The 21,836-nt window shown below is 52.8% G+C and overlaps 1 protein-coding gene across 1 annotated transcript in view; it reads left to right on the forward strand.

The window, feature by feature from the left end:
- The first annotated feature begins 966 nt into the window (after positions 1–966).
- svp (COUP transcription factor 2) overlaps positions 967–21,836 on the forward strand; it is a 40,041-nt gene continuing 19,171 nt past the window's right edge. The window contains exons 1-3 of the mRNA XM_034336305.2: positions 967–2,356; positions 8,486–8,635; positions 18,149–18,700. Coding sequence (XP_034192196.1) covers positions 1,975–2,356; positions 8,486–8,635; positions 18,149–18,700 — 1,084 coding nt within the window. The 5' untranslated portion in view covers positions 967–1,974. The remainder of the gene's footprint in view (positions 2,357–8,485; positions 8,636–18,148; positions 18,701–21,836) is intronic.

Raw genomic sequence — 21,836 nt, forward strand, 5'->3', positions numbered from 1 at the left:
GAGAAACTTCGAAGCCGTACGAACGGTGGTGGTTTCCTATAACGGGCATCGGAGGTCGAAACGCGATTTTTACCGAACTCGATTTCGCGTTGACGGAGGGGAAGTGGAAGAGGAAAAGTCGAGTAATTTGGCGCGTCTAGGAAACTGGTTCGATTTCGACGAGTGCATTAAAAAATCGGTAGGTAGTGTAAGCGCGGTAACCCTGGTCGAGGAAAGAGTTTGAACGGGAGACAGCGCGGAGGGCCGCGCGCGTTTGACCGTGCTAGAGGGAGACGGAGCGGGAGTGTGGTGAAAGGGAGGAGGAAGGAAAGCGGTGGCGATGGTGGCGCGAGAGAGAGAAGAGGTAGGATATCGTGGCGTAGGCTGTTCGGCGGTAAAGTGTACGCGGAAGGACGCGCGGTGCGGCCGAAGCGGGCGAAACGGGCGAAGCGGAATGGAGAGGGGTCGGAGGGCGCGAGGTAGGGCAGGGCGGCAGCCAATGAGAGGCGCATCGGGGCGCGCCCGGGACTCGACCCCACCTTCGGTAGTCATGGCAACTGGTGAAACCCGCGAGAAACCCGCGAGAGAGTTTGGCCTGGTGGGGAACAGGTCGGTGTCAGGGGTCGTCTTAGTCGGCAGTCGGTCTCTGGTCGGCCCCAAGAATAGTCGTATCGAGGCGGTAGTCGAGTATCACCTCTCTTCTCCTCCTCCTGCTGCTAGTGCCGGCACGAGCGCACTCGGGTACCCACAGGCACACGCGTGGCTTATCGACTTGGCTGTGCGCGCGCCCACTCTTTTTCTCTCTCTCTCTCTCTCTCTCTCTTTCTCTCCTTCTTTCTCTTCTCTCCTTTCTCTTTCATTCTATCTTCGCTCTCCTCCTCCTCCTCCTCCTCACCACCCCACCCCTATTTCTACTCTCTTTTTTCTTCGCTCCTCTCTCGTTTCTGCCTCCTCCGCCGCCGCCGCCGCCGCCGCCGCCGCCGCCGCCTCTCCTTCTGTTCTCGCTCCTTCCTCCCCCACCTCCAGTGTCCACCACCCACCCTACGGTGTGCGTAGAGCGCACACCCTCTCTGCCCTGTGCCTCGGTGGCTCGTGCCACCGCGCATCCACCCAGCGTCGATATACCACGATACCGCGGGGATACGCGACTGATCTACCGCGTGCGCGCGATCCCGATCTCGATCTCGATTCCGATCCGAAACTCGACCCGGTGTCAACGCGTTCGACCCGTTTTCCCGCGGCACGAGTGTTCTCCGACTAGCGTAGCCCAAGTGACAGTGCAAAGTGCGTGGAAACGGAGCATCGAAGAGGGTTACCGCGAGTTTCGTACACAGAAGTGAATCACGACACGCGAACGAATCGTCGATCGACGGTCGGTTCTCGGTCCGATTTAGTGCGCGTTCGATCTCTATCCGAATCGAGAGACGAAGGAAAACTTGGAGCTTCGATCATTAGCCTGTAGTGAAACGCGGAACGCGCGTGACGAACAAGGATGTCGCCCTCGGGACGTCGATCCCGAGGTAGCGCGTACTCTGTACGAGTGCGCGAGTGAGTGAGGAATATAGCCAAGTAAGTGCGTGGGTTTTGTTGGACCGCGTGACCGAGTTGGCGCGTTCACGCGTAAGGAACGATACCGGTGTTGGACGGGTGTGGGTGAAGGTAGAAGAAGGATCGAGGAAGAAAAGGCAAAGAGGAAAGATAAAAGGATCCCGGTAGGATAAAGAAAAAGTAGTAAACCGGGCTATAAAGGAAAGATAGAAACGGCGAGGAGGCGGAAACCGTCTCGGGGTGGTCGGTGGTCGCGGCCGAGAAGAGGAAACCGGCAGGGTGGTTCGAGGAGGGACAGGAGGCGCTGACGCCCTGGCGACTGCCGGGGTGGTTTACCCGGCCGCGACAGCGACGTTGTTCCCTGGCCGGGTGTCAGCTGGACACCACCACCCCGAGTTCACCACCACGTTGGAGGTGGGGTTCCCGGCGCGCGGCACCACCGCCTCTATGGCGTTGGTGGCCGCGCCGCCCTCGTGGCCCTCGCGGGACCCCGGGGCCAGCTTGGCCGCGACCGCAGCCGCAGCCGCCGCTGGAGCCGCTGCCGTGGCAGCCTCCACCGCTGGACCGGGCCCTATACAGATCGCGCCGCCGCCCCCGATGCCCCCGACCCACCTAACACCCTCTGCTACCCCGGAGGACATTACCTGCTTAGTGCCAGCCGGTGCGGTTCTCACGCCTCGGGACCCCTTGCCACCCAGCACTACCCCAGGAAGTCAAGCGAACAGTTCGCAATCCGGCAGTTCGCAGACCGACAAATCGCCCAACATCGAGTGCGTCGTCTGCGGGGACAAGAGCAGCGGTAAACATTACGGCCAGTTCACCTGCGAAGGTAAGTCTTCTTACTCTTCGTTTACTCGCGCGCGAATCGATCGATTCGACCTGTCCGTTAGTTTTCTTCTTTTTTCCTCTTCTTCTTCTTCTTCTTCTTCTTCTTCTTCTTCTACTTGGAGCCGCCACGCAATGGACCGTCCTGGATCCGGCGGCCGCGCACGGGCTAGGAAAAAACAAAGACTCGCCATTAATAACTCGGTGGGGTGTTCCCCGGAACGCTTACGCGTCTGTTACGAGCCTAATAACGATGTAATAGGGCCGAGAAAACGCGGCGGGAGGGACGAGAAGAGAGTGGTCGAAGAGGGAGACCGCGAGCCAGAAAGGGAGGGAGAAATAAAGCTACGGGCCGAGGGTTTATTTCGTTCTTTGTCGGTAGGTATTTTCAAAGTTCGTTCCGGGACGAGGGAAACGAATCGTTTCGACGGCCGAAAACGAGTCTGTTACTTCGCTTTCGAGCTTGATCCGTTCAGTTTCCCTGTTCTGCATTCCCCGTTGAATCCCTGTCAACCGATTCGCGCTTCGAAACGCGGCGTGTAACGAAGAAAAATGTCCGCCTGAGCGTCGGATGGACTACGGCTAATCAGGATGTATTGCGCTCTCTCGGAAATCAGGAGTTATACATCCTCCCACGGGTTTAGCGGTCACCCTCTTCTTCCTTACCCTCGTTTCTTGCTTCTGTTCCTTCCTATTATCTCGAATTACGTCTCATCGATACTGGATCGTCGGTAGTAATTTATATCTCGTGATTCGTTCGAGTGATTTAGTTGATCTCTGGGCGTTCGACTTTTCGTTTCCGAAATTTTTCCTCCCCAAAATTACGCTGGAACAAGTGCGCGACACCTGGTCGAGACGAAGCCGGGGAGCTTGGCGTAAACGTACAACATTAGGGTGCGAGCGTACCCCTTTTTGCTAGCGACGAAAACTTTGATGCCTCGTTGAGTTTTCGAGACGACGCCCTTTCGTCCCCTGCTCTCGTTTCGAAACATCCTTGGGGGGGGCCCGAGTAGTTTGCGTTGTCCTCGTTAATTATTCCGATCCGATGATCGCGTTAGCTTTTCCGCAACCTTTCTCGTTTCGTTTTCTTTCAATACGCTTCGAGTCCCGATCGAGTCGCGAGTGTACCGTCGACGGACGATACATTTCGCCATCTCTTCTGGCGCATGTAACAACCCCGGATATTTTTGCGCGCTGATGGGTCGCCTTGGTCGTCCGACTACCGAACTCTCATTAAAATTCATGAGCACTCGTCTCTCTCTCTTCCCTCTGTCCTTCTCTGTGTCGCTGGCAAATGCTATAGTAGTTTGCGCTTTCGTATGCGATACATAGGAACGCGAGAGCACGGCCACGTCGACTCCTGGACAAAGTATACGCTGTACTCGTTCGACGCATTTACATCGCGGATTGGCGCAAGACTAGTCGCGATGAAATATTTACGAGACATTTTTTCAACGTCGCGTGTCGGCTGGAAAAAATATCGTTTCTAGGATGGCGAAGAAACGCGTTGGAAAAGAAGCGTCTCGGTACCGTCGGTGGTGAGCTGGTGATATCGCCCCGTCGAAGTGGGACCAATGACGTCAAAGCGTTTAAAGAGCCGCTAAAAATAATGCTCAAAAGATTAGCTGTCGCCTCGCATCTGGCCGTTCCTCTCCCCGTCGCTCTTTCGGCCTGTTCGCGCTCGTTAATTCCCAACAATTTGTGCCGACTCGAGCTGTACGAAGATTCGACGCGTGGAAACGTAGGATTCGAGCGGGTTAAGAGTCCGTCTCTTAATTGAACGCTCGAGTTACAGCTCGACCAGTAGTCCTCTCCCTGGTGTTCCAATTACAGTCGCGCTAACGATATTTACCATTGTTAGGTCGAGTCATTCTCTCTCTCTGTCGCTTCGTCGCTTCGTTGCTCTCGACGGTACCGCGATAACGCGCTTAATCCGACGATAATTTCTATTCGCGGCAATCTTAATTACCCGCTACCCCTTCGTTTTCTCTTCCCCTCGATTTCTCGCAACCTTTCCTTTCCCATTTCCTTTCGCTCGTACCTTCGTTACACTCTCTTATCCGGAAAATCTGTCGAAACAAAAGCTTTCTTATCCGTCTACTATTCGCAAACGTTACTTGATCAAGTTCTAAGACGTTGCGTCGCGATCAACTGAACGAAACGCAAAGATTAATAGAAAGGGTTAGAGCCAATGTGTGCACCCTCTTAAATTCGGATTCGTCGATTTCGGTTCTTCTGGACGAACGGAAACGTGACCTTGCCGGAGGCCTGTGAAACTCCGTAACTCAACGAGCCGCGCCGGTACCGTGCGGTTACGATCAAGCCGTTGCTTTAATTATAGTTTCTGCTCGTTTTTCTAACCAGCAGTGACCGGTTGCTAGTTTCTCGGCCGAAACGATTATAGCCGGGATTCTCGCTAGCGACACCGCCGAGCGACTGGAAAAGCGAGAAAATTGACACCTGGCGACATCCTGCTTCCTTCGTTTTCGTTTTGTTCCATGTTCGCGCGTTACCTCGTTCATCGTTCGAAATCTGTCCCGTCCCAGCGCGGATTTTACTCGTTAACGACAAATCGAGCGAACGAGAGACGAACGATCGAACGACGTCAACGGCGTTGTCATCAACTGGCACGATCGACGACGCGTTTTATTGAGAATCATAGAAACATCGAGGGGCTGATACGGCAGAGCGCGCATACGCCTTCCACATTGGACGTTCATTGGCGTAATCGCGGTGATTGTCGGCGATCGCTTTATTACGACGAATTGATTTTGATGTCAACCGATGTCAAACGGTTGCGAATTATCGTCAATTTGTCGCGTCTGTCTTTCGTTGCGCTCGATCGAGACGATCGGCACCGCGTTATCGAGTCGATCGACGGTATCGCCGAACTGACCGAGATACCAGCGATACTCTGCCTCGATCGGAATCGAATTTTTATCCGGAAACGGACGTAAACCGGAGACTCTTCTTTCCGTTTCGCTCGTAAATTCTCCAACGATTGGCCGACGATCTCTGGAATCGAATCGGATCGGAATCGAATCGAACCGTCCCGAATCGCTTGTCCCGGACGAATCCGTCCGTTGGATTTGCCCGAGATTAAGTTCGAGAAACGAACATTAATCTGCCGATTACAGCGGCTCGGGAACCTCCCATTCGCGGTACCGCGTCTGGAACAAGGTTCTTCGTCTTTGGTTATTGCGCAATAGTCGTTCGCGGTTCGACCTCGACTACCTTCACGATCGCCGCTCCCTTTTCTCTCTTTTCGTTCCACCATCGGCGCCCACCTCCGCCCCTGTCTCTTCGCTGCTCCAACTCGACTAACGTCCAGCCAGCGCGAACTTTGGAAAATGACGACGCGATCGAGAAGACAAATCTTTGATCGAAAACGTTCTTTCGCCATTTTTTTCCCAAACGAATCGCAATTATCCAATTATCCGAGCGTCTCTGATTTTTGCAAGTAACTTTCGTAGAGAAAAGCAGTCGGTTCGATGGTAAGACGACACGGTGTACAGTACCCATTGGAAAGCCAACGAGCACGATCGTGTCCGCGTCGTTCGCCAGCGATCCGATAATTATGGTATTGTGTCTCGTGCGTTCTACCCGGGACACCCTCTCATTATTCCGTCCTAACCATCCGGCTAACCCTTTATTTCACGGGGTACTGAATTTCGGTAGATCGTCGTACCTTTTGATCGCGTTCCTTCTCGAAATTCAGCAAAAATTTTTCCCTCCTCCTCGGATACCTGTTAAATAAAGAACGATTTAACGGAGCAACGTCAAAGTTCGAAAGTGGCTAACATCGTACATGGAAGAACATAAATTAATTCGTTTGTGTCGTACACGCGAACGTACGCGCCGCATACATATGTATGTTTTCCACGCGTCACGATGATAACGTTAATTCCTCGCTTTAGACTTCGAGCTCGCCAGTTTCGATCGAGTCACTTCCTTTACGTAACACCGAGCGATTTCAACGAATCGAACGAGTATACCAGAGCGTTTTATCCCGTTTCGTGGAAAACGGAGAAGAAGGAACCTAGGAGCGTGGTCGGTCGCTTTGGCGCGAACGTTTCTTCAAAATGCCTCTTGTCTCAATTATAGTAATTGCTCGCGGCATGCGAGTAAACTAGCGTTCAAGACCGACTCGTTATTTGTCACGAATTACACGGAACTCGCATCCTCGACGAAATAGAAAAATGGAATAGACAAGGGAGAGGATGGGGATAGAAATTTGGAGCAAAAGGGACAGGCGCGGGTTTCGCGGACCGTTCGGGAAGAAAAGGAAATTTAATTCCGGTCTCGCGGTTTGAGGTACACCCGCAAGGGGCTTCCTGTTCTCGGGGTCTCTCGTTCTCCCTCCGAGTCTTACGGTTTTACTTACCGACTTACAGACTTATGCCTGGCATACCCTACCGCGTGCACCGAGAAGCCAGACATTCTGCAGCCCGGCCGCTTCGCGGTTCCCCGGCTAATCGCTCTAATGAGATCATATTATATTATTCCGACTTTGCTAATCTTTATTAATCTCATTTCCCTTGGAAACGCGTGCGTTCCAGCTCGCGACCGTATTGTTTGGCCCCGTGCAACAACAGTCTAGTCGGGGAGACGATTATTTGCGTGCCGGGTAATTCGCGCCAACCCGCTCGGTCCGAGGTTTTCGAGGCGACGACTAACAGGATCCTCGGAGCTGGCGAGTTGGAAGCGGAGTGCACGCGAGTGGTACGCGAGGTATCTAACGCGAACACGCGTATTATGTACATACATCGGCGCGTGCATCGGGCATAGAGTTACCAACCGAGACGCATCCCGAACGCATCCTCTGTGACCAATTATCTTGCTAACGAAGCCCTCGCGCTATCTACGCACCGCTTTGCCCGAACAACCAAGCCGCGCCGAGCTATACGACTAATTAATTATAACAATGTCGTTAATTTTACGCGGCCGACTCGAAACGTTACTGACCGAATCGTCCTGCCTTTTCTTCTTCCTTCCCTCCACCGTTTCTCGCTCCGTTTCGAAATCCTACAGGACGTTCCCTAGCATCGCTTCCGTGACGCGTATGTTGTTGTTTCGAGCTAGTGCATCGAGTGGAATGGCCGCGAACGAGAGGCGCGGAGCAATGAAAATTCAATGACGCGAGCAATTTCAGCTCTCGAGGGCCGCGCGAGTTGCAATCTGAAAGTATAAACAGTAGTTGTTTCGGTATTCTCTCCCTTTCTCTACCTTTCTTCCTCGCTCTCTCCTCTATTTTCCTCGGCTCCGTTTCACCGTTTTCTCTCGCCATACTCGCGTATATACATATACCACTGTCTTTCGCGGTGCTCGGACTCGCGTACTATAATCGCGTAATTTGCGTGTAACGACGCAATTTGTAGTTACGGCGACCCCTCGCTCTCTTTCGCAACATCGGCGACGACAACGATTACGACCACCACGAAGACGCGGCCAGTTCCGTTCTCGTCGACGACGTGGATTTTCAACTTACTCGCTGTACGGTTTCGCGATTAGCGAAAAGTAGTCGACCGTTGAAACGAGCGAATCTGGAAATAAGGCGATCAGAATCATCCCGGTTGAAATCATTGTCGGTCAAAACGATCGGTCGCGGAGTGGAAGGAAAGTTGGTGATTTCCGATTAGTATCGCCGACGACGTCAAGGGTATTCTCTTTATCGGGATTCGAGCGTTTCCATACAGAAGACGCTTTGTTGCCGCGATATGAATTGCCTCTTGATCAGTTCCAAGTACCAACGAACCCTCTCTACCCATTTATCCATCGCGTCCATTCGTTCGACGAAATCACCGAATTTCATCGTGCGCTGTTTCGTTCACGGTTACGTATCGACGATCGAACGACGGGAAATCGAAATGCTTTCCGCGAACGAGTCAACAGCGAAAGGTCTAGGGTAGTTCGAGCGAACCGTTCGAGGAAGCGATGCCGGGGAAAACGGCGAGTCATCGAGTGTACGATACGAGCGAACACGATTCGATTTAAAGACAGCCGATCTTCCGATCGAATCAAGGATTAAAAGTATCGTTACTCTCGTTCTTTCTTTCTCTGTCCCGTTGAATGCGAGGAACAATCGGCAAGAGGAGATTGAGATTCTAATTTGTAAAACTTTGCCTCTTTTTAGGATGCAAAAGCTTCTTCAAGAGAAGCGTGAGGAGAAACCTAACTTACTCGTGTCGAGGGAATAGGAACTGTCCGATCGACCAACACCATAGGAATCAGTGCCAGTTTTGTCGATTGAAAAAGTGCCTGAAGATGGGCATGCGTCGGGAAGGTACGTATCGAATGTTTTCGCTCGAATCGATCCAACGCAACGGATTTCGCCGAACAGCCGGGGACCGCTTTTAAAATAGAGTAACGCTTGCGAATCGGCTCGGTAAGATCAGAGTTCATCGAGACGGAAACGCTTCTATTTATTTGCAACCGAACGAATTCGCGCTAGCATCCTTGGAACTCGTCGCGCTAACGCGGTACAAGTGCGATTATTTATATCTGAACGCGTTCTCGTTTCACGCGGTCCGTTTTAGGATCGGCCCGCACCGATACCGATCCGTCAGCGATCGATCCATCGACTCGCTTCGAAAGATTCGCCTTACCTGTCCGATTCGCCACCGCCCTCGCTGCATCGCCACGCTCGAGCTACAAATTAAAGAGGGGCACGGGGTTCGAGGCGGTCGCGGCCTCACGAAAACCCCGGAAAGATTCCCACGCCTCTCCCTTTCCGAGATTCTTTCTTTTTTTTTTTTTTTTTATTTTCTTTCCTCTTGAACTTGGCCGTTCGAGCCGCGATAACATCTGACCTTGTTAGAGCACGCACGAGCTGGTCACTGACACGGACTGGCCAGGTGTAACTACTTTTATTTACGTGCCGTAACGTGGCCCGTTTCACCGACGCGACACGACGCTTAGCGTCTCGCGAAATATCAACGATTTTCCCACGTTTTCCCGCGAGATTGACCGGTATATCCGTGGCCGTTTGCGCGATCCCGACTGCTCTCGCGGTCAGATAGCATCTGACCTTGTTGAAGGCGTACGTAAGCGAGACGGTCATCGACACGAACGCCGGTCAGGGAGCGTAGCCCGGAGAAACCTCGTTAGGAAGCTCGCGGAACGTACCCTCGCGGGGTTAAGCCAGCGTATCGGCGAGAATATTAGTATCGAACGAGAAGCTCCGAACCTTTAAACGCGATCGTGGACGTCGCTAAGTTCCTCGACGATTCCACCGAAGGAAGGATCGTCGTGGTTTTCCCACGAGAAGACGCGGCCCGGCCCGAGTTTTCTGCCCTGTCGCAGCCACGTCCGCTCATTATCCGCGATGATTCCTCGACTTTTGACGATAATTCGAAACGTTGGCTTCGCGCAACGCACGCAACCGTCTCTCGTTGCCGCTCTCGTCCTTTCTGCCTCGTAAGTTCTCGCGCACAAAAGGGGAAAATAGCAGCGCGACGATGCTCGAGAGGAGGTTAAACGAGGTGGGGGTCGAAGCTGAGCCTCGAAAAAAGGAGATCCTCGCGGAACGACACCGACGACAGCTGCGAAAACGTGGAGCCACGATATCGACGGAACAGGACATTGACGGCGCGAAACGCGAATGCGAACGCGAACGAGGGTGAGGAGTAAAGGCGAGAGGCGAGAGAAGAAGAGGTAAGAAGGATGATGCCGGATAGAGGTTGTAGCAGCCGTGGCAAGGCAAGTCGAAGCGAAGCGAGTCGAGGCTCGGCAAGACGTTCCTCGGCCGAGACGGGACGAGACGCGAAGAGGTACTCCAGGACGAGAAGAGGAGAGGAGAGGAGAGGAGAGGAGAGAGGAGGTAGAGAGGGCCGGTAGGGGGCTAGAAGAGAGCGAGAGGGGAAGGGGTTACGCGGGGCAAGAGGCGGCGAGTCGGTGGTCCGAGGTCAGCGGGGTGCATGACCTTACCTCGGGGCCCCTTCCTTCCGTGGGGCCCCGAGGCAGACAGGATGCGCTCAAGATTACCCCGCAGATACTGTCCGCGATGATTACAGAAATCTAGGAAGCCGCTCAATTTAATTAACCCTTAATTGCGACTGCTCGAGAAGAAGGTACGTTTAGTGGAACTTTGTTCCCTATCCTCGTCTAGGTAGCTTCGAAAAATGCCGTGTTACCACGGTAAATTCTTGACCGTCTCGATCCCGAAAGAAGATCTTCGGCTCGCGCCTTTCCATACGCCTTGTACCAACGCAATCCCTATCAATCGTTACCAGTCCCGATGCCGTTATCGTCGAACGAGCGGGAAATTACTTTGAACGTTGGGCGGTGAACTCGCTTGCTGTTCGATGGTTCGCAACTCAAGCGAGCGAGTACTTTTACCCGTGGAGGAAGAGGCTGGCCGTTCGCTACGAGATTCCACGGACCAACGTTCCCGATCGATTAACCGTCCGAGGTAATTGCGCGCACGTTCATCCCGATGATCGCAGAATCGCAGCTATTATTAGGAAAGTATAGATAAAGAAGGCTTCGTTGCATCCGGTGGACGTATAGAATTCGCTTGGTACAGCAACAGCCAAAGAGAGCGTACCCGAGTTATGGGGGGTAGACCTTAGAGGTGTACGGTGCTGCGGCAAGCTGGATTTCACTTATCTTTTCGCGTCGAAGCATACCGCGCGGCATGCCAATGCAACGACGATGCCCATTATGGCCGCATTAACTGAAATTAGATATTGTTTCCCTTGCTGCGCTGGAACGATGCAACAATGGGAGGACCAAGACTACGACGACGACGACGACGATGACGACGGCGACGGAGGTGGCTAGTTGGCCTCTTCGTACGAGCGTTCGGGGCACTCCAAAACGACGAGAGATAGAGAGAGAGAGAGAGAGAGAGAAAGGAGAGGATGAGCATTGTAAAAAGGTTCGAAAGGAACCAAGAGTGAAAGAGATGGAAAAAATTACGCGAGGCCAACATACGAAGCGAGAGAGAGGATAAACTCTACTCTTTCGCCTCTTACCTTTTCTTTTTCGACGTGTTCTCTTTCTCTCTCTCTCTCTCGCTCTCCCTGAAACACACACACATACACACACCCGACTTTCCTCTACGTTCGCGATGTCTACCTCTCCGAGAAGACCAGTGCGCGCCAAGAGAAGAGATTGCCGATATTACGGCAGGGTCAGGATCGTGACTTTAATCAATTAGCGAGGTTTCTCGGACCCGGGAAATGATTAGTAATCCGAGTGGCGGTCGATTCTTGATCCTCCGCACACGACGCGACGAGGAACTCGCTCCGATAACGTCGGATAATGCCGTCTCCCCGGGGGAATCCGAACGGAAACGGAGCGTTTTTCGGTCGTAGGGCTACGAAACCGACCGTAATTCGTTCCGTATCTCGAAGAACGCGTGGATGAATTGGAGCTCGAAGGAGAATAGAGTTTGGAGAACGGTAAAGCCGTTACGCGCGAGTACCAACAAATCGATCCGCGTGATTCCCCGAGGCGGTAAGATTCTTGATACGTCCGAGACGGCTGCGTGTATACGCGGACGACTTTGACGGGATTCCAAGACGGTGCTGGGTCACGATTAATAGCGTCGAAACGTTCGGTCCGCGCTGCCATCCGCTAGACTACCGTCTTCTCGCTCCTTACCCGTTCACAGTCCAGGCTAGATTCGCCTTTCTCTTTCGAGTTCTCGAGTTCTCGTGGTCCGTTCCTTGCCTTCGATCGCTTCGCTAGCCTCTCTTTCGACAAGGTTGCACGAGTCGACGAACTCCGAAAGCGGTTTGTATCGCGGATTCAGCCGCGTTATACATACATCGGACCAGGAACGAGGAAAACGGTTCCCGCGGCAACGAAACTTCGGGCGCCATCGAAGCGGTCGGTTCCGCGGCGTAGCCTGCCTATTTACACGCATAATCTCCTTCCGAGCATTAAAATACAAAATAGTCGCATTAGCATGACAAAACTGTCGTCGGGTCAAGAGTACCTGACACCGTTCGTGGGGGATTGCGATCGGAACTCCGGCTTGTTATGCATATTCAGAACGGTGCAAGGTCCAACGTTGCGCGTATTACCCTTTGTTCTTTCCCCCCTGCTCTTCGGACGTCTAGCTAAATTTCCCTCCACCTCCCCTAACCTCGTCCCAACCATCAGTTTTATTCTCGTCGACGTCACGAATTTTCTTTCCTCCACGTTTTCGCGGTTCGTTCGAGAAACGGTTTCACGGAAGAACGTGTGCAGGTAACGCGTTCAACTGCGAGCGAGGAGAAGCGACCTTCGAGCTCTCGCGCGATCAGAATGTGAAAGTTCACTCGGAAAAGGCGGTCAGCGCAAACCCGTAGGTTACTCGACTTTGCGCACACCCACCGATTCTCGATTCCCCGATGACGAAGGAATCGTCCGCCGAATCCTTCTTCCTTGTCCTCTCTACCGCCCGAGGCTTCTCGATGAAATATCAATTGCAATTTATGCGAAACTCTGAAAAATGTCTCGGTATATTTTTAGCTACGGTACACGAGCACCGAGAGGAATAGATTATACGCGATAAATTGCTCGCTGTACGAACGGAGACGCGAGGAATCTAGAAAGAAGGAGCCGAGCAGAAAGGGGGAAATAGGAAGAGGAGAAGGGTACTGGTAATTATGGTAGGAGAAAAAAAAAGAAGGCGATGCAAATATCAATAGCCGTTAACTCGTAGAACTCACCTGCCTTGCGTCGCGAACCAGTCCTCGATAGACGTGGGCCGATACTTGCTTAACCCGGACCGTTTGCGCTCCTTCCATTGCGCCGTTACTTTCCAACCAAGATTCCACATGTCCCTTTCAAACTTACGTTTTCGTAACCTTTCGATAAACGTCGCGAACGGAGGAAATAAAATGTTGGAGGGTCTCGCGAAGGGCAGGAAGGAAGGAACCGCGACAAGAGAGCAGCGGGGAAGGAGAGGATTTGAAAGACAGTAGGTCAAAAGAGCGTTCTCTTGGCCGCGAACCGGAACGAAGGAAGGACGTATCGTTAAAAGAAATTCTTTCGCCGAGAATCTCCCACGCATGGTCCGCGTGATTCCACGCGAATCGCACGCATACTCTCCGTATGACAAACGCGTCCCGTCCACGGAAGGGAGAATTTTCTTTTCGAAAGCGTACAAAGGAGCAAGGACGATCGAATACTCTTCCGTTGTCTCTGTTTCTGTTTCTGTTTCGCGAGACACGCCCGGGACCCTCGGCTTCCCTTTTCGACCTTTCGGTACTCGGTTTCGTCTTGACCGTCCGTTCGTACCTTCCTCGACCTTAATGTAGCTGGCATAACGTAAGAGCGTAGCATGGAGTAGCATGCGAGCAGGCACCGTGGGAATGTTAGGCGGGCCCACTGGCCGTGCATCGTTGCCCTCTCTTCTATTCTCTTCTCCTTTCTACCTACCTTCGCCCTTCTTCTTCTCCTCATTTCGTCCCTTCCTCTCCTTTTCGATCCGCGCAAAATACGATCCTTTCCCTTTCGACTTTCCTCGATTCTTACCACCGGCTTTAATACGCTTTCCTAGAATTTCGCGGGGGTTGAATCGTATCAGGACGCGCCGGAAGAAGAAGGGACCAGATCCAGAGGGTGAAACGAACGCGTTCGATTAATAAGAGTACATAGTAGCGTCGCGACGATGGAACTCGAGGGCAAACGGAGCAAGCCGGTAACCTTCTTTCCGGCGAAATTATCATAATGGCTCGGAACAGAAGCATGGCCTGGAGCTAGCTCCTCTCCGCTTCGAAAACTTGCTGTACGATGCACCTTCTCTCGCCATCTTCCACGGCTCGAACGGACTCGAACCGATCCGATGGGATACGCGTGTGCTGGGTTGCCCTGTCGGGCCAACCTCGACTACACGCACACACCCGTACACCTCTCTCGCACGGTAATTACGTGACGTATTAATACCAGTTATTCCGCGTCGACTGGTTCTCTGCCCGTCCCGATCCGCAGGTGTATTTCGGATCTTTTTCTCCTTCCCAGACCGTGCACGCTTCTCTCGGGATCTCCTCCTCTGGATCCCGATCGAACCTCGATACCTCTGGAAACGCAACTTTGCGGCGACTCGAATATACCTAAGCGGATAACGAGCAAAAAAGTCGAAACTTGTTGCAAGCTGATGACTAACAGGCGAGTTTTAGAAACGAAATGAAGGTGCGCGAGTCTAGCAGCCGGTACGTTGGCCGGTCTCGTCCTAACGGGACGACGATACGGAAATCTTAATAGCATCGACTCGCGGCGCTTCTCGGCGTGGCCGCCTACTCCTCTTCGCCTTGCCACCTTCGAGCCGGAACTACCGCCCGAGGGGACCGGCACCCGCTTATTAGCCGCGTAAAAATCAGTCCGTGTTGCATCGGCCACGCGATACACGCTCCTTTCCTCTCCCTCCTTGTATCATCCACCGTTCTCCATGCAACGATTCCTTTAATTCGTAGCAAACGATACTTGACCCTTCCTCTCTCTAACTTCGCGAGGATCATCAGAGCCTTGGTATAACCGAATCGCTTCGAAGAACACCGGAACGCGACTAATTATGAGATCGTTGATCGTTTCGGAAAGGAGACGAGCGAAGGGAGAAAGAGAGAAAGGTTGGTATAAGAAGCCGAGGAGCACTCCTTCCCATCATTAGGTCGTTCCGTTGCGGGACCGCCGCGGGCAGTTACGTAGGTGTTTATTTATCGTCGGAGGCCGCACGCGGAGAATCGATGCCGTCCGCTGTAAACCTCCTTTCGCGACTAATTATCTTGCCAATTCTAACGCTCTCCTAACGTTTCGCTTTCCCGGGAAATTTCGAGAAAATCTTCCTTTCTAGCGTGTTCACCCGAGGCGATCTAAGGCGCGATCAAACGGATTTTGTTTGGAAACCCGCGTTTCTCGAAGGTTCGATGAGAGACGCAGGTAACCGTGAACTCATCCGTGTTTTAGATTGAAAATTTACGATCTAGGAGGTAGCCTGGCGCGAACGTGGTACCGTTATCGATGCTCCTCTCTCTTTTTCTTCGCGCAATCGCCAGGTCGATGCTAACACGCGTTTTATCGATTTAGAAGCGCGAGTTCGCGAGAAAATCGTCGTTATCAGGGGCACGCTGGACGGCCGACCCATTGACCTCGTACCCGATGGTCGTGTAGCACGTCAGCGTCGACGTCACCTTCGTCGGTGAAATTGTAGACAGCTGGATTCGCGGGTCATCCCTTCTCTTTTCCTCCGCTTTCGAACCGCTCCGGGCTCTCCGTTTGTTTGTCTCTTTGCTCGCCTTCGCTTCCTTCATCTTCCCTGCTCGATGCTCCAATTACGACTCTAAAATACATCCCCCGTTTCGTTTAACCTCGCGCCGCACCCCTGCGTTCGACGAATATAACTGTATCCCTCGTATTTGTAACATCGCGAACCGCGATGTACAGCTTCCTCTCGTTAAGACTCGAGAAACTCGCGTCTCTTAATTTATCTTCGTAGCATGTTGCATTCTCTTCCAGCGTTCCTCGCGTTCCTCGCGTTCTTACATCGAACGCGCGTACCTCGATGCGTGACTTTTCACGTACGCGTTAGAGGATTCTCAGCCGTGCGACCGATAAATTAATAAATAAAGTTTCATCGACCGGCGGAGGCGATCGGTCGAGCGAATCGCGTTTTATTTTGTCGACGGTCGTCTCGGAGAAACGAGGAGGAGCGGAAACGGGAGAATCGGAAAATCGAGCCGGCAAACTGCAGATTCCTGCGGTGTAGGACGCATAACGGAACGACGGACGTTAACGGGTACGCGCGAATATTTCGCAGGTGTTCTCCAATTAACCACCAGCTCGAAGAATTCGAGAGGCTGCTTCCGCCATCCTTTCCTCCCGACGAGGATATATTTAGTAAAATTTCATTGGAAAAAAAAATAGATTTCGGATAAACGGAGCGCGCGTCGCGTGAAATTTCTAAGTCGTACACCAATGGCTGCTAATGAAATTCCTTTCCACGCGGCATCCACCGCGCGATCATCTTAATCAACGCGCTGTCGCTGCGAACGAAAAAAATTAGCATTTTAAATCACGCGCTCCGCGGGTGCTCCTACCCTCCACCTTTGCTGTCTACCTTCCTCTGCTTCTTCTTCTTCTTCTTCTTCTCGCCTAGAGTCCCCTCTTCCCCACCTACATATGCCATTCCATCCGTCTCCTTTCGCGGCTTCGTCGCCGTCCCATCCCGGCGTCTTCTTCGCTTTCTCGTTTCCCAGTCCACGTCATCCTTGTAATTCGTTTATTATCAAAGAGGAACGGAAGATTGATCGTAGTTTCTCGATGTTTATAATTATTTTGAACGATGCCTTGCCGCTCATTGTGCCGCGTACGGAGACGGATATTCTTCTGAAATACGAACGCTCCTCGAACCGACCAAACACCATAGATATCTACTCCTCTCTCTTTTTCTTCCTTCGTTTCGTTTCGTTTCATTTCGTTTCGTTTCTCCGCTAGCCCATTCTCGCCGTTGCTTCCCTTTCTTCTCGAACCGCGCGTCAGCATCATCAATCCACGTCCAGCAATTTCTCTATCGTCTATTCGCGTCGAGTCCAGGCTACGCGGCTCGGTTCGAACTCTTCGAATTTTCTCTTCGTTCGATCACGAAATCAAAGATACCGTGGCTCGACGAGCAGCGAATATTTCTGCAAGTCGATTAGATCGCGACAGCGTAGGGAGGCGAAAAAATTCCTTGGTCGTTCGATCAACGCGGACTTTGGCACGTTCAGATAAGCTTATCGACGCGTTTTTTTCCAAGAGACAGCGTAGATTCCGTTCGTTCGAACGTCGAAGCGAGCGACTAGAATCGCGCTTCCGCAAACCTCGACGCGATTCGACCAGCTACTTCGCCGCTTGCTCCGATTTTCCAAGGGAAAAATTCCTCGTCGATAGAGGTTTTCGAGGAATCGCGCGTGTCCGCGACAATCGCGCGACCTCCGACCCGCCGCGTCGAGAAGAATCGCGAATCGCTATCGCGAGGAATTAGACGCGACGCGACGCGACGGCCGAGATAGTCGGCGATCTGGCGCGGTCCGCGATTAGTTTCGAAATGGCGAATCGCGTCGCGTTTAATATCTGGCCGGATCGAAGATCGCGGAAGTGGTTTGCCGGGTACCAGGACTGAAACGGCGAACGTCGCAACACGGGACAGGATTTTTTCGTCGGGAGCAGCAGTGAGGAGGAGTATAGGAGAGGTCGGAGAGGAGTAAAGAAGGAAAGGGGGAAGATGGAATAGACGATGTTCGTTAGCCGCGGGGTGGAGGTTGGAATTCAGGCGGTGCGCAGCAGGGTGCCGTTTCTCCTCGAGCCTCGGAAGAAAAAGAAAGACGGAGTAACGGAGCGAAGGAGAGAAGAATGGCCGAGGGATGCGAAATACGCGAAAGATCCTCTTCCTGACCCCCCTGGTTTTCTTTATTTTTTCGCTTCTCCTTCGATTCCTTCGATGGCGGAACAAAGTCTAGTCGGATAATAAGGAAAAGATGAAGTGTACGAGTTTGTTTTCGCGTTTGTCGATTCTCTTCGAACAAGAATCCTTCTGTACCCTCGTCCGAAGCGTTTGCCTTTGCACAATATTTGCCAACACTCTGACAAACGCGTGGTACCCTTCGAGCGTGCGAGTAGCCGAGGTTCCCTGACTTTTTCCCGAAAGAGCGCACGGATGGGTTCCTTCGGTTATCTCGAACGAGCCGAGGGCGATGCGTGGCCGGGTGCCGATCGCGAAGCAGGTTCGTCGGAATTTTTACGATTCGCGTCAAGTCGCCTTCTGGGAAGCGCGAGTAAAGGTGGCGAAGAGAAGCATGGGAGAATTCTTGATTTATGTTTGTTACAGCGGTGCAAAGAGGTCGAGTGCCACCGTCGCAACCGTCGCTGCCAGGTCTACCCGGACAATTCGCGCTGACGAACGGCGACGCGGTCGCGTGCGCCAGCCTGAACGGACACTCTTACCTTTCCTCCTACATAAGTTTGCTGCTGAGGGCGGAACCGTACCCGACCTCCAGATACGGCCAGTGCATGCAACCGAACAACATCATGGGAATCGACAACATCTGCGAACTCGCCGCGAGATTGCTATTCTCCGCGGTCGAGTGGGCTAGAAACATCCCGTTCTTCCCGGACCTTCAAGTGACCGACCAGGTCGCCCTGCTCAGGCTAGTTTGGAGCGAGTTGTTCGTGCTAAACGCGAGCCAATGCTCGATGCCCCTGCACGTGGCGCCGTTGTTGGCGGCAGCCGGTCTTCACGCATCCCCAATGGCAGCGGACCGGGTCGTCGCTTTCATGGACCACATCAGGATCTTTCAGGAACAGGTGGAAAAACTGAAGGCGTTGCACGTCGATTCCGCCGAGTACAGTTGCCTGAAAGCCATCGTCCTCTTCACCACAGGTAAGTCTCGTTCACCACAGGCCAGTCTGTCGTCAACTGTTCTATATCGGACCTAGTCTTTCCCGTGGAGGGCCGCGTTAACTAGCCGATGCTATCTGGAAAGCGGTTCTCTCGTTCGTCGATCGGTCCACCAGCAGCTTAGCGTAGCTGAGAAAGGGGACAATGGTGTTGGCCGGTTTCGCGAACGGTGGCATAGCCGCCGGAAGAACTCTCGGATCGCGACGGCCTCTTGACGCGCGTCGCCCGTTGCAGCTTCGTCTAATCGACGCGAAGATGTTATCGCGGTTACACGACTGTCATCCACCGCGCGATCCCCGTCCTAAGCAAACGTTGCAGATTCGTCGAGACGACAATGCCGCGTTCGCTCGTCGATGTTGCGACAATGCTCGCCTTTCTGCTTCCCTTCGCGAATCCTCTTTCTCTCCGTTCGACAGTCCGTTTCAGTTCCATCTGGTGATAACGATTTCAGAATTTCCCGACGATCGAGTTCGCTCGCGAACGGATACAGGTTTTACGGTGGGTGGTCGAGCATGCACGCGTACGAGAAGGCGTACGTTCCGAGAGCGTTCAGTTTTTAGGGGGACCGGCTGGTCCATGGTAAACCGTCTCGGTGTAGATACGAGACAAGCGGCTATTTATTTCCGTGCTATATGGGTGCGCTTAGCTCGGCTTAGCGTATGCTAATGTCCCGCTCCTCGTCCTTTCTCCTACCACCCTTCGCTTCTGCTGGCCCCTTTTTCTTCTCCTTTTTCTCCTTCGCCACCAAGGACCCTCTTCTTCTCCTGTCTACTTTCTCGTTTTTCTTTCTTTCCTCCTCGAACGGACCGTGCGTGGATCCCTTTTGCGCTCGTGCTACGGGGCCCTTTACCTTCGAGACCCTTCGCGCCCATCCCCTCGTCCGCCTTCTTCGAGCTCCAAGATTTCTCAAGATACGCGTGCTCGATCCCCGCGTCGCGTCGTTGCGTAACACCGTAAACATTCGATACTCTTCGAAATTATAATTTCTTCCTATAAATCCCTTTGAAAAAGGAACGATTTCTTCCTCGTTCTCTTTACTTCCCCTTTTTTCCTCCCTGACGTCGACGTCAAGCTCGATGCTTATCTCGAGGGGCAGCGACCTTTTTTTTTTTTTCTTTTATACGGCTCGTAACCGTGGATCACGCGTCTAATTGTTCGGATAAAACGGCGGAACGGGGACACGGTTTATAAAGTTCGTTTAGCTTTGGCTTTCTCCTCCGCGCACAGGACGCATACTCGGTGGCTACGAAACGTTCAACGCGTGTCTGCCTATTTTCTTGCAGACTCCAGTTAATATCCTCGGAGAAGGTTCATCGAATTTTTCTCGACAATCCTGTAGCAACGAGGATTTCGTATCGAGTCGTCGTCGAGTGGAAACGACGTTCCCAATGGTTCAGATTTTTCCGGCGTTCTCTGGTTCGAGGCCACCTCGTAGAGGCATGCAAAGCCACGATGCAGATATGTTTATGCGGGAGGGCATTACGGCGAGTGCCGGTACCTACGTGTATCTTGATGGGAAACACTCCCACGATTACGTGGCATGCGATGCAATTCCCTTTGGTTCGGCGAGCGAGCCGGTGAGCAAGCACCGGAGACGTTTTTCGTTTGCCAAGCTTAGCCTGTTTAAAGACGATTTCGCATCGATAGTTTGACGTACTCGGGAACGATTAATCTGTCGCTGTTGCGCGTAAATTTCCGCGAAACGATACGTCGGACGTTTTCGAGAAGGCGATGTCGCAATGTTTGAAGCGTAAATAACGCGCATAGTCGATCACTGTCGATGAAATTTCTGGCTCTCCGTCGATAATTTCCCTCGACCGATAGGAGGTCGCGTAACGATTACTTTTTTGCCCGGAGTTGATTTCGCGCCTCTGCGCGTCCGATCGCGAGAAGGAAGGCTAAAGAGTATCGAAGCGGATCGGCAAACGGGGACATTGCGGAGACGCGAGGAGAAAGTATGCGCGACGAGGCAACCGGATTTCGAGCGGCTAATCTCGCAGAGTTCGAACGATCGTCCACGGCTGAAAGTAAATCGAAGAATCGCTTTGCTCGTATCACAGTGTAACGGTATGCGCGAGTTAATAGAGGCTATTCGTAGTCGATCGCTGTCCCTGATCCGTCCGCTCTATTATTGACGCGTTTATCGTCCGCGTTATTATCGCGCCGCGTCGTTCGCGCGTCGTTCGCGCTCACCTGTTAACCTCGGATAATTTATCGACTCGACGAAACGGTCGCGCTCTCGAAACGTCCGCCGGAGATGGTCAGAGAAACGAGAACCGGTGGAATGATCGCGGGAGAAGGACGGATACGTTGCGTTCTAAAGCCGAGTTACCGTCTAATCAGCGTCTATCACGCTCAACTCTGCGAGCATCCGTTATTCGCTCGGCTCCATTGGCATACGCGAACCGATCCCCCGATTCGTCGATCGAACGAGGGGAAACATCGACGTCGCGTCGCTTCGCGTGGCATAATTGGACGCGTAAATACCACGTCCCCGGAGAGAAACGGAGAGAGTCGATTGGATTTCTACGCTTTCTCGGTCGACTTATCGCGCGAACATACTCCTCGCCGAAGGATCGTACGCGAGTTGTAGAAAATCACGGAAGAGAAATATAAGTAATAAAGTTTCGCGTTGTGGAACGGTGGTGGATGCGAGGCAGCCTCGAATGCCAGCGAAACGAGCAAACGACAGGAGGGAAGCGCGAAGGGACGGTTTTCGGAAGGGAGGCGCGCGTTATCTGCGAATCCGGGACCACGATCCACGACTCTCTCTGTATCTGTCGCATTGTTGCTCGCTGTTCCGTTCGGGGTCGTGTCCCCAACCCTTGACTTTCAGCGTTACCCATTTTCCTTTTATTATCTGCCCTCTTTTCAACCGCGCGTTTCAACGTTCCGCTTGACGCGTTGGAACCGAGGCGAGGTTGGGTAAAAAGCTGGCACACGTTCGAAGAGTTTTGGCCGATTTTCTCGAGGAAATGTCGAGCGGCGAGCGAGGTTGCTCGTAAAGAGGGTCTACGGATCGGTACGGTATTCGCGAGCTCCCGCGTAACCCTTATCGGCGTATCGCAGGGCAAAGGGTTGCCCCGGTATTAGAGTAAGCTGCGGTATTAACCTCGGA

The sequence above is a fragment of the Osmia lignaria genome, chromosome 10, assembly GCF_051020975.1.
Source record: "Osmia lignaria lignaria isolate PbOS001 chromosome 10, iyOsmLign1, whole genome shotgun sequence".
NCBI lineage: Eukaryota > Metazoa > Arthropoda > Insecta > Hymenoptera > Megachilidae > Osmia > Osmia lignaria.